General features: G+C 37.1%; 1 protein-coding gene across 1 annotated transcript in view; it reads left to right on the top strand.

The window, feature by feature from the left end:
* Nucleotides 1–232: 232 nt before the first annotated feature.
* Nucleotides 233–17,243, top strand: part of DSG3 (desmoglein 3) — a 35,657-nt gene continuing 18,646 nt past the window's right edge. The window contains exons 1-6 of the mRNA XM_003784826.1: nt 233–428; nt 1,220–1,386; nt 14,920–14,955; nt 15,538–15,669; nt 16,243–16,398; nt 16,587–16,731. Coding sequence (XP_003784874.1) covers nt 233–428; nt 1,220–1,386; nt 14,920–14,955; nt 15,538–15,669; nt 16,243–16,398; nt 16,587–16,731 — 832 coding nt within the window. The remainder of the gene's footprint in view (nt 429–1,219; nt 1,387–14,919; nt 14,956–15,537; nt 15,670–16,242; nt 16,399–16,586; nt 16,732–17,243) is intronic.

Raw genomic sequence — 17,243 nt, 5'->3', positions numbered from 1 at the left:
AGTTGCATTCATCCATATTTACCCTTCTGAATTTGAATAAGTGTGTGAAAAAAATTACGCAAGTCTTTTTAAAGAAATAATTTTAGGAATCACAGAAGCATAGTGAACCTCGTTACATAAGATCAAACAAGAAATTGGGTCACTATCTCCATTTCCTCATTATTAAAGCACAAACTGTTCTCTGCAGATGCACAGTCACTGCATTTCCTGACATTTCTGATGCCGTCAGGCGATGGTGCTAACAGGAGAGGTGTATGATTCCCATCACCTTGAAAAGCAGAAAGTGGTGGGTCACCACCACTGCAGGCCATTCCAGGCGTATCTGTATGATTTTGTTAATGCGTCATCTGTGAACCTGATATCTCAATTCATGAAATCTGTGAACATTCAAGAACAATTAAATATCAAAAAGTACTACTATCTGGCAGGTAAGTTATATTACATACATATTCTCAGTCAAAACAAACAAAAGGCAGTGAAGGCTTGCCAGGGAAGGCAGAGTTTAAATAACATTCTTTCCTTGATGGGCAATAGAGCTGCCATAGATAATAGAGCATCATGGAATCCTCTGAAGGCACTGCCCATTTGAATATTCATTCTTAATGCTTCAATCTTCATGCCACAGTATGTCATAACTCAATGTCCAACAAATAAAAACTCATTTCTTTAGCTTTCTAAAATTGTGATGTGTTGAATGTACTTTCCAACTCTTAAATTTGCAACATGGTACTTTAACTAAAGGACAATATACACGTGCAGTGAAATTCCCTTCTAATGATTCTGGTTATTATTGTCATAATTTTATTCTTATTTCAGCCTCTTGAATAAGAGCTAGTTTCAAGTTAGACTTGGTTTCCCAAAACCATTATCCAGAGAGTGATAACATAACCACTCACAAGGATACACTAGAAAGTCCTCTCATCTTTCCTTTTCCCAAACATAAATGAAAGAGTGAGAGGAAGCACTGCATAGCCCAGAATGCACGATGTAAATGCACCAGCAGCAGGAGTAACCTTCATGTGCGACCTTCCCACCACAGCAGAAAGGTGGCCCCAGTACTAGGATGCTTTATTTCCTTGTGGAGGTCCCTGATCTTCTAAAGAAAAGGAAATATTGACTTAGAGCAATGTCAAGGGCACATAGAAAGAAGAGTAGAAAGCCCAGTCTGCCTATGGAGAGCACGATGGGAATTACTATTGTTACCTACAATCTCCCCAAGTTTTCTACAATCCGCCTTATCTGGGACAAGTAGATGGAGCCATCCTGCCACAAACCAAGTATGCCACATGCCACTCCTATCAAGTGTCCGGGCCCAACCAAGAATCCTTAGATGGTATTTCAAAACACAAAAGTGAGATACTGATGAAGTTCCAAATCTATGTTAAGGTAAGGAAAGAGTGGAATGATAATCACCACTTTGAAATCCTAATTAATTAAAATTGTCAACAAACTGGAGTTTTAGGAAAGGCAAATCACAATAAGGTGAGCCATACCTAGAATTTAGTCCACAATGCAATTAAAATGGGTATGCTTACAAATATCATAATTCCTGGCCACCATTTTTTAAAATCTCCTTTGTTTTTAGCACAATTATGCTCTGAAGAATTGCAATATATTAGATGATGGGAAAGAAAAAATTGAAAGTTTATTAAATTTGTCTCTTCCTCCCTGCCCCAAAGTTTAGAATGTTATTCATAAAAGCTAGCTTTCCTTAGGTTGTTTTTTTAAATAATTGTCTTTTCTAATTATCAAACCCGTAAATTCTGATTACAAAAACAAAATCAGAAATATACAAAGGTATGATGAAGAAAACACCTCTATAATCCCCTCATTCAAAAAGTTCTAGTAGTATATTATGATGGTTCCCTCTAGCCTTTACCCATGCTTATTATATATTTCCTCTCTTATACTCTAAGAAAAAAGCACCAATATACATCCATATAAACCCAAGACTCTCACCACTATAATCAAATTCAAACACTAAATTCAGAAAGGTAACCAACATTTTGGTCACTAAATTTCACACTATAAAATTACTTAATAAACTCAATAATGCACACCCCATGTTCTATCCACTCAAATTTGCTAACTAGTCACAGAGAAACCACCTCTTAATCCAGAAAAGACTTTATCCTATGCCTTAGTCTTTCTATGTTGGAAAGGATTCAGTAGTACTCACTTTCTGAAAGTACATAAAATATAAACTTATAGAATTTAGAGGGAACTCTACAAAGAACATCAAACCTGAACTTTTGAAACTATTTCTCCAAATGGAAGCACTTTTTTTTCTTTTAAACAGAGTCTCAGGGCAGCTTCTGTGGCTCAGTGGGTAGGGCACTGGCCCCATATATTAAGGGTGGCAGGTTTGAACCCAGTCCCGGCCAAACTGCAACAAAAATATATTCAGGTTTTGTGGTGGGCGCCTGTAGTCCCATCTACTTGGGAGGCTGAGGCAAGAGAATCACCTAAGCCCAGGAGTTGGAGGTTGCTGTGATGCCACAACACTCTACTGAGGGCAATAAAATGAGACTCTGTCTCTAAAAAAAAAAAAAAAGAAAGAAACAGAGTCTCATTCTGTCACCCTGGGTAAAACGTTGTGGTATCATAGCAACCTCAAACTCTTAGGCTTGAGCAATCCTCTTATGTCAGCCTCCCAAGTAGCTGGGACTACAGGTGCACACCACTATGCCCAGCTAGTTTTTCTATTTTTAGTAGATAGGGTCTGGCTCTTGCTCAGGCTGGTCTCAAACTCCTAAGATCAAGCAATCCACCCACCTTGGCCTCCCAGAGTGCTAGGATTACAAGTGTGAGCCACCATGCCTGGCCTAGAAGCACCTTTTAAAGACCAACTAATTATTTCTTTGTTAGAGTCAACACCCATAAGATCTGTCATAAATATCATTGAAGGTGTATGGTGTCACTTAGGAGTCAGCAAGTTTTTTTCCTATAAAGAACAAGATAGTAAATATTTTTGATTTTGTGGCCATACAGTCCCTGTCCAACTATTCAACTCTGCCATTGTAGCACAAAAGCAGACACAAATAAAGCATTAACAAATGGGTGTGACAGTGTTCCAATAAAACTTTATTTACAAAAATCTTTATTTCAAAAATAAGACTTTTCTGATGGTAAGATAATAGTTCCAAAACAATGTGAATATATTTAATGCCACTGAGCTCTAAACTCAAAAAGAGTTAAAATAGTAAATTTTATGTTATGTATATTTTACCATAATTTAAAAAGAAACAAAATTTTGCCTATAACATAATCCTTTATGCTTAAAATACTTTGTGATTCAATGATTTCCCTAAAACTAAAAAACTTCTAAAATCTGATACATAAATACAAAGATAAATTTACTCTCCTAATGAACCTTTGTTTGAATACTGCAGAATTACAAGCAAACTAATTAAAATGATGTTGGTAGTTTTTCTTATGTCCTATAACTTGAGGTAGAGTCCAAATGTTTAGACATGTCCAAGTATGGAGCATTGAGCATGGTGACTGCTTCAAGGGAGATGTCTTGAGTAATTTAAAAGAGAACAAAATAAACTACCTTATTAGGCAATTTACTTTTGAAAGAAATACAGTAGGAAAGATGTCATCTGAGCATTATCAGAGAGTTGCTTTGCAATGTATTGTTTGTATATTTCAAATATCTGAAGTAGCATAATTGTATGATTTTATTTCTAATTGTTTTTTTCGAAACTTACATTAATTAAATTATAAAGCTTCTGCATAGCAAAGAAAATAATTAACAGAGTAAATGAACAACCTAAAGAATAGGAGAAAAGATTCACATGCTATACATCCAGTAAAGGGCTAATATCCAGAATCTACAAATTAGCAAGAAAAGACAACCAACCTATTTAAAGGTGGACAAAAGACAGGAACAGAAATTTCTCAAAAGAAGATATACAAATGACCAACAAACATGAAAAAATGCTCAACGTCACTAATCATCAGGGAAACACAAATAAAAACACAGTAAGATACCGCCTTACTTAGAATTGCCATGATTAAACAGTCAAAAATCAATAGTGCTGGTGTGGATGCAGAGAGAAAGGAACAGCTGTATACTATTGGTGGGACTGCAAATTATTACAACCTCTATGGAAAACAGTAAGGAGATCCCTCAAGGAAACAAATGTAGATTTACTATTCAGTCCAGCAATCTCACCACTGGGTATCTACCCAAAGGGAAAGAAGTCATGTTATCAAAAAAACATTTGCACTTACATGTTTACCACAGCACAATTCACAATTGCAAAGATGTGGCTTCAAACTTAAGCACCCATCAGTTCGTGAGTGGATTCTCACCTGGTACCAGGGAGTAATACTTAGCCACAAAAAGGAATGAAATGTTGTCTTTTGCAGCAACTTGGATGGAATGGGAGATGATTATTCTTATCGAAATATCTCAGGGATGGATATCAAGCACCAGATGTACTCTATAATAGTTGGAAACAGAACAGTGGCCACATATAGGCACAAAGTGATGCTGCAGTCACTGGAATCTGAGGAGGGGGAGGGTGAAAAGGGACAGGCGTAAAAACTCACTTATCAGGGACAGTGAACACTATTCTGGTGACTGGCACACTAAAAGCGCTGGTTAAGCATTATACAATGTATTCACGTAACAAAAACATTTATACCCCCCTTAATATTTAGGGGGGTAACCCACTAATGACTGCTTGATGGGATTATTTTTTCTTAATATTTGTAGTGATTTTCAATAAATGTATGATTGCTCAACCTCTACATTTTGCTTAACCTTAGATCTACCCCCACACATTCAGGCTGAAAATAAATTGCTCTTCCACAAGTTAGATTTCAGGGGATTTTTAGTGTTTTGCTTTGCTTTCCAGTTGTCATTGTTATCATAAGAAGCCAACTAGATTTTTTTCAGCTCAGTCAGACTAGATTTTTTTGCACTTCTACATCATGATTAATTTATTATTCACCTGGTTGGTACCTTCCTATTAAACGTTGTCTTTAGCCTGTGAACTTTTCTTTCAGCTTCCAACAAAGGATTTCATTGCTTTAGGAACTGAGGTGTGTCTAAGTTTTACCTGGGAGCAAAAATGATGTAAGCGTTTCTGGTGAGACCAGCCCTTGGTACGGGGTGGGGAGGGACCGCAGGCATAACAGGCCATCTGTAGACTCCTGCAGAAGGCAGCAGAGACGCTGCTGAAGGCGTTTCTTAGACTTCATCCACAGACTACTGGCAGGACAGGAGCCACAGCTCACTTGGATTTGTTCACCAGGGAAAACAGACCATGATGGGGCTTTTTCCCAGAACCACAGGGGCTCTGGCCATTTTAATGGTAAGTCCTGTACTTTCCTAATAATCTCAAATTTCCCCTGCTTCCTTCTTTGCTAGAAAATGTAATATTTGATTGCTGAATCCTTATTATAATTTCTAAAAAAAAAAAAAAAAAAAAAAGGTGCAGGGCAAATAAACATTTTTAAATGAAATCCTAGGGATTTCCCATCTCCTTGTGTTGTTTCTTTACATGTTGTATTTTACATAGAAAAAATAAAGCAGGAGGAAATGAATTTTAAAGTACTCATTTAGTATTACTTTAGTTAACAAGTTAAATAATCCTAATCTCAGGTTATATTTTTCTCAGCTCCTTCATTTTCTTCAAAGTTATGCTTTTTTTTCATTTTTCTAACACATACATTACATACCAGGGAGCTACTTCTATTTTTCAAGATTATATGTCTCTTAGAAATAAGGCCAAGAACTCTACATGCCTAGTCTTGATACCTGACAAGCTTTTAAAACAGTCAGACTACTGAAGCAATGTTAGACTGTAGAGAAGGTGGGAGAATTCTTAAGAAATGTTTATGTTTTGCCATTACATGCAAAAATATAATAATAATCCAGCTTTTGGGTAAAGAAAAAAATCATACAACATTTTTTAAGCTATCTTTTCAGGTGAGTAATACATCTATGGATTGGGAAAGTTTTACATAGTGTTACCTAAAAGAAAAGTAAAATATTAACCTGAATATTAGAGACTAGCTTATTCCTTTAGTGAAGAGAAAAATATTGTCAGTTACCTGAAGATATCAAAAGTACTAAATACACCTTCAGTTAATATCCAAGATAAGTCCTAATGCCAATTCCCATGCTGTCCATGATAAGCTGGGTTGGCTAAGGCATCAGTTTGCCTAATTTCCTCTTCTAAAAAAATAGAGATGAATGGATTTCAATATGTAGCAGAGAGCTAGAGCTCAAGAAAGAAACTTCCAAAAACTGGAGTTGTCTAATGTTAGATTAGGCCACTTGGTGCGCTAGACTTTCCCAGTCTTCCTTCTCAAGAGAGTGCTCAAGCAGGGAATGCGTCTCAGCACTTCCTCAGATTCTGTTTCTCTTATGACAATGCAACACTTTTAGGTCTTTATCTGAAACAAGAAACACTGTAAAGAGAAATGTGTCAGTTGTATGAATTTCCCACCTTTCCAATAGGAAAACTCTGGGCTGAACCACAGCTAGCCTTATAACCATATGTCCAAGCCAATAACCAAGACGGAGAAGTTTGGCATTTGGGGCACAGGGTATTGGAATAAGGTTGCCAATAAGGACATAGGATTGGCTTACCACACGTTAAGGGAAGCTCTTTTCTCTGTTTTGATGCATAGACTGCTGTCAATTTCTCCTCTCGTTCTAGAGTGACTATAAAATCATTACATTGGGGTTATTTTTTTTTTATCTCTATATCCTCAATGCCTACTATAATATCTGTCTTACAGTGAAAATGCAATTATTTGAAAATTGAATAAATGAATGGCAGATGAGCCCTTTCTAAACTATTGACATGGTGACCCTATAATTCTAGTCATGGAGGAAACTATGAAATATCAGATATTTTACTCCACTCAAGAAAACTTTACACATGCACAAGCAATTTAAACAGTATAACTTCATATGCAGTTGTTAAACTGAGTGGTCTAGACTTGCTCTGTCCAATATGATAGCTACTAAATCACAGGTGGTTTCTAAAAACTTGTTGTGTGCTTGGTCTAAATTGAGATACGCTGTTAAGTATAAAATATATATCATAATTTGAAGATTTAGTGTGAATGAAAGAGTGTAAGAGATGTTACTAATAATTTTTTGTGTTGAATGTATGTTGAAATGGTAGTATTTGGGATATATTAAAGATATTAGTAATTTTAACATATGTAATTAACATGTTAATTTCATTTTTTATAACTTTCTTGATGTGACTGATAGAAATTTTCAAATTATGCATGGGACTCACATTTGTGGTTCTTAGTATATTTTCTTGGAGTGTGATGGTCTACTATTAATGAGATTGGCAAAAGGCAGTGTTGGTGAGGGGTGAGGCAGATAGTCAAGGTGCTAGGAATTCAGTGAGATCTGAGCGATTTTTTGATTATTACAGATGAACCAAAAGGAAATACCTTGGGTCATCAGACCAGCATAACTGAAGACAGACATAATTATGGCATTGGCCTAGGGGCAATGGGCACACCGGTTTCACTGGAATAACAGTTTGTTTTGAGGACTCTGGATGAAAGCTGTTAAGTCAGCTGAGGGTCATGTTGGAAGTGATTCCTGTAAGGGCTGATGGAATCCTTTTAGAAATGGGGAGCCACCCAGAGTTTTGAAATAGTGTGGTTATGGAGGAAAAAAAGCAGTTTTTGAAAGCGTCGTCAAGTGAGAGTACACGTCTTTTGTTGTTGAAGGGTGGGGTCTGAGAGTCAGAAGATGGGTTTGGAGGTTTTGAAACAATTCCATCATTCAATGACCAAACATGAGCTGCCTAGGGAGGTAGATTCATCAGCAAAGTCATGGCCTTGACGCTCTAGTGTATGTAGTGCCACTGACTCAGTGCAGGCCTTGTTTCTTCAACTGTCTAATAAGAGTAATTATACCCCAGCCCCTGCTTAGTGAGAATAAAGCAGCAGTGTGTGCAAAAAAAAAAAGTGCCTTGAGAAAGACAAAGCACTTTGTGATACTCTAATTTTTATCACTTGTAATACTTTGGAAATAGTTAATTCTTGATCTTGTCAAAATAATTGTGTCAGCATCCAATTTTAACAAGTCAAGAAAAGACCTACATTTTTCTTGAGCCAAAGAGCATATCAAAAACAGTTGTGAGATTGTTCGAGAATTGATAGGGAAAACTAAAAGGCATATTTTAAATGACAGTGAGGGTGGCTGTGGGAAAGCAACCAGTTTTCAAACTTGGACAATTCCTCAAATCTTCAGCTATTTAGTCTTCTAGGTGAGTTACTGGGAGGGAAGGCACAGAGCACGCCTGCCTGTTATTGAAGGGAAATGTAATATTTAGCAGTTTCTTGTGCCTGTTTGACCCACTCCCCACATTACAAAATAAACACTTAGAGGAACGTGTTTGTGGTTAAAATGTTTGTCCTCAGAGATTTAACCTTAAATTTGTCTTCAAAGGAAACCATTGTTCAGTATTTGACAGTCCACCAAACCCTAAACAGTTTGTTGTATAATGCTCATATTAGCATTGGGAGACAATGATCTGTATAATCTCACGTTATTTATTATGTAAGACATTACTCATTACAAAACTAATAGAGATATTTAAAATCTAAAGATTTTGAAAGGGGCCAGGCGCGGTGGCTCACTTCTGTAATCCCAGCACTCTGGGAGGCTGAGGCAGTGGATTGCTTGTGCACAGGAGTTCCAGACCAACCTGAGCAAAAGTGAGAGCCTATCTGTAAAAACAGCCAGGTATTGTGGTGGGCGCCTGTAGTCCCAGCTACTCAGGAGGCTGAGGCAAGAGGATCACTTGAGCCCAGGAGTTTGAGGCTGCTGTGAGCTATGGAGCTATGGCATTCTACTGAGGGCAAAAGTGAGACTCTATCTCAAACAACAACAAAAGACGATTTTAAAAGTAATTTTTTTTTAAAGAAGTTGGTAGTGGTAGGAAAAAAAGAGAGAAGCTTAAATAAATACCGCATTCTGAATTAGCACACGTTCTAAATATAGCACAACCATCTTCAACTACCTTCTTCTATAGAATACTCAAAAGGTTAGTTTTTAGGAAAAGAATTTTAGAATAAATGGCCCAAAGTTTTAACAAAAAGAAAATCTTTGAGGTACATTTCTTCTCTTCATTAGTTGATTAATACAGTTTCTAGTGCTAATAAATATATAAAGATAAATTTCCTATGGAGCCTCTCTAAAAGTTAAGATTCTAAAATCAGAATAATCTTGCCAAGTGATTCTTCCCAGCCCCACCTACTTGGGCAGAGGTCAGGAAATATATAATTACTTCCACCAATTAGCATTCCCACTTGCTTAATACCTGAAACCAGTTTTCGTCTGGAGCTGGAACACTCAGTGCTCACGAGGTTTCTCATAAACCTCTTAGCCTTTGGCTCTTCCTTTCCAGTTAAGAGTCAAACTGATAGCCTACGGTAAGGGCTTGCTTTGGGTAGGTCATCACAAGGAAATTATCTAGACCATTTCTTACTATGCACAATTATAAAATGAATAACTGTCTAATATGCACATGTTTCTTGCAGAACCACTGTGCAGCTGGCCAGGTTGTGCACTGCACAACTCCAGGAGGTGCATTCACATAAACTACAGTGTGAACAGTGCCCCCTGGAGTTGTTCAAGGAGCAAACTGACAATTGTACAGTAGAATACTTTTTTTTTCTGATGATCTTTCTGTGAATGGTAATAGGTCACTTCATACCAAAGTGCTCCTTTTCATTTTTTTTAAAGTTCAGTGACAGAATTAACATTTAATAAATTGTTTACTATGGACTAGAGCTCATAATTTATTTAATCCTCACAAAAAAACCTATGAGTTAAGTAAAATCATCCCTATTTTACAGAGAAACTGAAAGAGTAATATTCCCAAATTATATGCTGGTACATGTTTGGGACTGGAGTTTCAATTCAGGGATTCAGAATCTAGTGTTCAATTTTATATTACCATACTTGACTACAGCCTACCCTGATCTCTACTAACTATAGAAAAATTAGCCAAGCATGGTGGTACATTTTTATACTCCCAGGTATGGGAGGCTGAAGCAAAAGGATCACTTGAGCTTGAATGTGATGTTGGGTGGCGTCTGTGGCTCAGTGGGTAGGGCACTGGCCCCCTATACCAAGGGTGCCAAGTTCAAACCTAGCCCTGGCCAAACTGCAACCAAAAATAGCCAGGCATTGTGGTGGGCACCTGTAATCCCAGCTACTCTGGAGGCTGAGGCAAGAGAATCACCTAAGCCCAGGAGTTGCCCAGGAGGTTGTTGTGAGCTGTGACACCACAGCACACTACCAAGGCTGACAAAGTGAGACTCTTTCTCAAAAAAAAAAAGAAAAAGAGTGTGAGGTTGCCATGAGCTATGATGATACCACTACACTCTACTCAGGGCAACAGAACAGGATTCTGTCTCAAAAAAAAAAAATTACATCCAAGGATATTTGTTTTTTTTTAGCATCTCTATCATGATATAAAGCTTAACTTTCTCAATTGAGTTAACTCTAAAAATCAGTTCCTGAAAATAGAATTGTCCAAAACTAAATGATAATTTTCCAAGTCATTACACATATATCATTTTTGTTCAATTAAGGAATTTGTCTCAATAAATACAATATTTATTATAACGTCTTGGTGTTTTAAATTCAAAAACTCAATGTATTGAGAAAGATATTATGAAGAATAAGTTGCTCATTTCTTCTGAACTGTACCTATGTAATTTATTCAACAAATGTCTCAAATACCCCCATGACCTGATGCATTTGCTATCGTTGTATAGTACCAATTACAGAAATATCACCAACCTGTGTATATTTTGCAACTTTTCCAAAAGATTAATAAACACAAAATCACATTTAAAACTTATAATTATTTCTTTGCATTTTCAAATTTATTCTGCAAGTTTCCCAGAGAGAAATCTTTGTATCAAAGATTAGAAGAGTGGTTATGCCCTGACCCTGCTGGGACGTGCTCCCTGCATCTGTCTGTAAATTAATGGTCTGTCCCACCTCACACTACAGTTTGATGCAATTATCCCCCAAAATGTTGGCCAAATTTACTTAAATAGCAGATGTTATTAGACATGGTTTTTAAAAATCTAACCAGCCATATCCTCAAATCATATTTATTTTATATCTACCATATTTAATAGTAACCTTAAAGTTACAACAATATACATTTTTATTAGCAAATTAGGAATGTGAGGTCAAATTACTTTATTTCACATACTTCGTAAATTTCATAATCAAACTTCATTTTCTTTTCTTTTTTTTTTGAGACAGAGTCTCACTTTGTCACCCTTGGTAGAGTGCTGTTGTATCACAGCTCACAGCAACCTCAAACTCTTGGGCTTAAGTGATTCTCTTGCCTCAGCTTCCCAAGTAGCTGGGACTACAGGTGCCCACCACAAAGCCTGGCTATTTTTAGAGATGAGGTCTCACTCTTGCTCAGGCTGGTCTTGAACCTCTCAGCTCAGGCAATCCACCCACCTTGGTCCCTCAAGTACTGAGATTACAGGCATGAGCCACCACACCTGGCCTGTCAGATCTGATTTTAATAGAATATTTCCAATTCCTATCTATACCAAAGCCTTTAGGCTATATTGATGTTTTAGAAATCATATAATTAAGGGTGGCACCTGTGGCTCAGTGAGTAGGGCATTGGCCCCATAAACCAGGGGTAGTGGGTTCAAACCCGGCCCCGGCCAAACTGCAACAAAAAAAAAGCTGGGCATTGTGGTGGGTGCCTGTAGTCCCAGCTACTTGGGAAGCTGAGAGAGAAGAATCACTTGAGCCCTAGAGCTGGATGTTGCTGAGAGCTGTGATGCCATAGCACTCTATTAAGGGCAACAAAATGAGACTTTGCCTCTAAAAAGAAAGAAAAGAAAAGAAATCATATAATTAAAATTTACAAAATAACCAGAAAAATCAGAGTACAGAAAGCAAAGGACAGAAATTCTCAAGATAAGTGGTATTTTTTCCACATTGATATTCTCAGTCGAGGCCACCAAAAGAGAAAACTTAGTTGATTAAATTGTCAGAAAACTTTGAAATATTTATTACTTGATTTAGCCATTCCACAATGTATGCACATCCCGAAACAACATGTTGTACATGGTATATACCATATGCAGTTTTTGTCAAAATAAATTAATAAATGACATCATTTTCTAAATATTCAAAATAATTATATTAGCAAATTAAAACAAGTACGTATTGCATGAATTATTACTTAACAAAAGTAACTTAAGCTTTAAAAAAACTATGCTAAATAATATAATCCTGTGATTACATTTCTAAATATCTAAAGAGCATGGCAATATTCAGAAATGTTTCTTATCAACTCCTGCATAGTCCAAGAAGCACAAAAAAAATTCACATTTCCACAATGTTTCTCAAAATTAGGGACCACTTTTGGTGGTCTGACTTCAAAAGAAAGGATAGGAAAGGGTAAGAATTTAGGCTAAATAACTCCTATAAGGGATCTGATTCTATGAACAGATGGAACAGTATTAACTTCCCAGAGTTTAGGATTTGTTCTTCCCTTGCTTCCCAGGAAAACAGAAATTGTACTTTAATGTCTCCTAGAAGAGTCATTCTTCATGTGGGGCTAGTACCAACACGATTCATGTTTTCTCGATGACTCTTTCCGATTTTCCTGTAAAGGGGAGCGTTCCCAGCCCACCCTTTCCCTTCCATGTGGCTGAGTCGTTCTCATGAACTGGGAAAGAAGTTGTGTACCACTCAGGTCTTTTCACCCCAGTAACTCATGGTATGGCTTAAGGAAGAGCAGCACGGCTGTAGAATCATTTTGAGACCCGTTATAACTGGGTATATTTGTTCTTCTTCAGGACAATCTGAGCACCTGCTCTTTGAAATCAGATTTTCAGCTGAAAAGTTTAGAATGGAAGGGTCCTGGCATCCTGTGTCTGACATAATTGCTCCTTTGGGTCAGACTTGGACTTGACTAATCATTATAATTCCAGAAAATAAACAATGTGGTAAATCTTCATTGTTTCAGGAGTAACCACTGACTTGGATTTAATAAATCTAAATTGACTGCCACAGAACTTTCTTCCTATCACTCCATTTTTTTTTTCTTTCTTTATTTCTTTTTTTCAACTGTGGTTAGAATCTAGTGTAGCAATGGCGTACAAGCTCTGCAGTCAGGCTGAGGTGCAGATCCTGGCTCTACCAGACCTGTTAGTTGAGGCAAAGTATTCATCTTCTCATGTCTCCATTTCTTCATCCGTAACCTGGAGATTATAACAATACAGTATAACAGAGTCTCTTTCCCAGAGCTGCTGTAAGTATTAAATGAGATAATAAGTATAAAGCTCTAAGAAAAAACCTGACACAGACACAGAGACCATGTAATAAACATTAACTATTATTATTATTACTCTTCTAAATTTTTTTCTTCTGGCTTATTTTCAGCAATCATTTTCTTACCAAATTCTCTTCAGATCAGATAACCAATGGATCAGCAAATAGTTGTTTTATTTTTTATTTATTTATTTATTTTTGAGGTAGAGTCTCACTTTGTCACCCTTGGTGGAGTGCCATGGCATCTCAGCTCACCATAATCTCAAACTCTTGGGCTTAAGCAATTCTCTTGCCTCAGCCTCCCAAGTTGCTGGGACTACAGGCCCCTGCCACAATGCCCAGCTATTTTTAGAAGCAAGGTCTCACTCTGGCTCAGGCTGGTCTCTAACTCCTAAACTCAAGCAATCCACCGGCTGCCTCGGCTCTCCAGAGTGCTAGGATTACAGTGGTGAGCCACTGCGGCTGGCCTCAAATAGTTGTTTTAAGCACCTGATGAGGGACAGGTATTGTGAAGGTTGCAAGAAAAAGATATGCAAATGCACTGATTTGAAAAGTTTGAAAAGTTTACAGTTCTCTTAGCTTAGCACAGATATTCTTTTATGCTCATAAAACAATAATTAATAATAAACCATGGTAAACCTTCTTGGGCTGAATTACAGGGCACAGAATATGTATTGTACAAACTCAGAAAAGAAGTAATCAGAAAGACAGTTTCATGGAGGTTGTTGGAACTTACATGGATCTTAAAGGATGGGTCACACTTAGGTGGGTGGAGGATAAAAAGGCATGCATTCCAGGTGGAAAGCAAGACGGAAAATGATACGGATGAAAGTCCTCTCATACATTTTTCAGAAAGTGAAGGCCCTCGCCTTCCTGGTCTCATTTCATCCTAACTTAATTTGTTTCATACCAGTTCACAAATTAAGTTCAAAGTTTAAAGTGAAGCAATAAGGCAAAGATTACCAGATCTATGTCTCGCAGCGAACAGTGTTTGTGAATGGAATAGCACATCCCCATCTAATGTTCCCTTCCCTAAACCAGACACCTCCCATTTCATCCTCTCCATGCTTGTGCAATTAAAGAAAATAACCTGCAATTGCAGATAACTAATATAGGATTGTCTTCTTCTTTTTTTTTTTTTTTTTTTGCAGTTTTTGTTCGGGGTTGGGTTTGAACCCGCCACCTCCAGCATATGGGGCCAGCACCTACTCTTTTGAGCCACAAGTGCCTCCCGAATTGCCTTCTTACAAGTCAGTGAGGCTGTGCTAGTTTTTAATAACCCCCATGGCCACTTCCTGAATTTTATCAGGATGACGTTCACCATTGTTTCCCAAAAGAATGGCTTCCATAGCTTCTGGGAACTGTTTGTAGGACAGCCAGAACTAGAGGAACTTGTTTATAATTAAGAGCAATATTCCTTTTCCCGGTAGGAATTTACCTTTGAATACTGCTTCTCCACACCTACTTCTTTAAAATAGAAACAAGTTACTATATGTACAACAGAATGTAGTAATCAGGATTTATTAGTTTTATGCAATTACTTAGGAAAAGGATTCACATTTAATTTGACTTTATTTAAATGTTTACAGGTGGTTGTATTGGTTCACGGAGAACTTCACATAGAGGTAAAGTATGAAAAAGCATTTTGTACGTACAATAGTTCACATTAAAAAATTAAAATCATGTATGGAAAAATAAATATTTAATGCTTCAAAGTATTTGATAACTTAAAATTATGATTCTAGCAACTAATCCAATAATATTGAAGAACCAGTCATCTTTAAATGTCATTCTTATAATTTATTTTATTCTTTTTTCATATCTCAAATGAATCAACTTGTCAAATGCTATATGCCCAGATAGTTAGACGTTATGGAATATATAAAGAAAATATAAAATATGATTAAATTACAATATTAAAAATCATATAGATTTATAATTACTTTATAACTTTTTATAATTTTTACAATTTTATAATTATCGTATATAATTATCGTTTATAATTATCGTATATGTATAATTATTTTATAGTTCACATAGCTTCATAGTTATTTAATGTTTCTTGCCTGACAAAGTGTCAGGGAGAGCAAATTAGCCATCTAACGCTCTTGGTTATCCTCAACATAGGGGTTTCCTCAACCTACGTATCCATAATCAATATTCAAAGTAAAAATTTATGTAATAAATGGCATCCCTTTTTGCATAAGACTAAAAGACAACAGGAAGAAGACAGAACAGCAGTGCAACATTCCAAAAGGAGGTATAAACGTGAATGGGTCAAGTTTGCAAAACCCTGCCGAGAGAGAGAAGACAACTCAAAAAGGAACCCAATTGCCAAGGTAAGATGTGTCAACGGGGCAGCGTGAGTTTCTGGAATAAATGTAGAACATGTAAATTAAAATAAGACGCCCATGCCAACTAGCAAAATATGGGAGAGTCTACAGAAGGAATGAACTGGTATCTTCAATAAAAGTAGTATAATAAGAACATTAAGAAGAAGAAGACAGAGCAAGAAAAAGAGTCATAAAAAAGAATTGATGACATGTATCAGCTTCATTATACTCTTCTAACTTCATATATAGTTGAAATGTTCCCCATCAAAAAGCTTTAAATTATAATAAAAAGTAATTCATTTTGATACATATTTGAACACCTATCAGGGATCTCCAATCTTTTTTCTTTTCCACTGGACACTGGACAAAGAAGTTATCTTTGCCATTTATGGCTGGTTGGCAGAAGCAACCGTTTGATTTTATTTCATATTCCCAGTACCTATCAAAGCAAAAAATAAATGGCACAGTGTCAGAAAGAGTGGATCCAGTGAAGGGATGCCTTTGGACTGCCGAGGTGGGGGCGGGAGGACAAGGCCTGCGTGATGCTGACCTCAACATGTTGTGTCTTCTTGGCTACAGATTACCTCAGATTACCAAGCAACCCAGAAAATTACCTACCGAATTTCTGGAGTGGGAATTGATCAGCCACCGTTTGGAATCTTTGTTGTTGATAAAAACACGGGCGAGATCAACATAACAGCCATAGTTGACCGAGAGGAAACCCCAAGCTTCCTGGTGAGCTTGCTTCCTCATGATCGGGCTGCCCTTCTCCACTTTCTTTATTTACCCTTTGGAGAAATACCTTTCTCCTTTGCACCAAATGTCTGTATATGCCAGCAGGGGCCTTACCATGTATTCTATAAGCTTTAATAGTATGCAAAGTTTGTATGATAGTAATTTTCACATGATCGCTCTATTTCCAGATCACATGCCGGGCTCTAAATGCCCTGGGACAAGATGTAGAGAAACCACTTATACTCACGGTCAAAATTTTGGATGTGAATGATAATCCTCCAGTATTTTCACAAAGCGTATTCATGGGTGAAATTGAAGAAAATAGTGCTGTCAGTAAGTCTTTTATAGTCCCTATCGCTTCCAATTTATCTATCTTTAAACAGAAGTATCATTGTAGTATATCATTCTTACAACTAATTTATTCTCTTAGTTTGGTCAGTAGTTTGGAAAAAAATTCATCAAGGGACTCTAGATCTGACCAGGCAGGCACAGTGGCTCCCGCCTGTAATCCTAGCCTGGGAGGCTGGTGGTGGGTGGATCTCCTGAGCTCAGTGAGACCCTCTCTCTACTTAAAAAAAAAAAAAGAAAAGAAAGAAAAACTAGCCAGGCGTCGTGGCGCATTATCTGTAGTCCCAGCCTCCATGGGAGGTTGAGGCCAGAGTGTAGAGCCCAGGAGCTCAAGGTTGCTGTGAGCTATGAGCTACGGCACTCTGTCCTGGACAACAGAGTGAGACTGTGTCTCAAAAAAAAAAAAAAAAAAGATAATCTAGGTCTTGCTTTATAGAATGTGTAGTCAAGCTAATTGTCTACTACCACTATATTGCTAGGTTATAGTCCTGTTTTCT

The sequence above is a fragment of the Otolemur garnettii genome, unplaced genomic scaffold (genome assembly GCF_000181295.1).
Source record: "Otolemur garnettii isolate 467f Iridium unplaced genomic scaffold, OtoGar3 scaffold00012, whole genome shotgun sequence".
In the NCBI taxonomy this organism is placed as follows: domain Eukaryota; kingdom Metazoa; phylum Chordata; class Mammalia; order Primates; family Galagidae; genus Otolemur; species Otolemur garnettii.
This window is presented reverse-complemented; position numbering and strand designations above follow the sequence as displayed.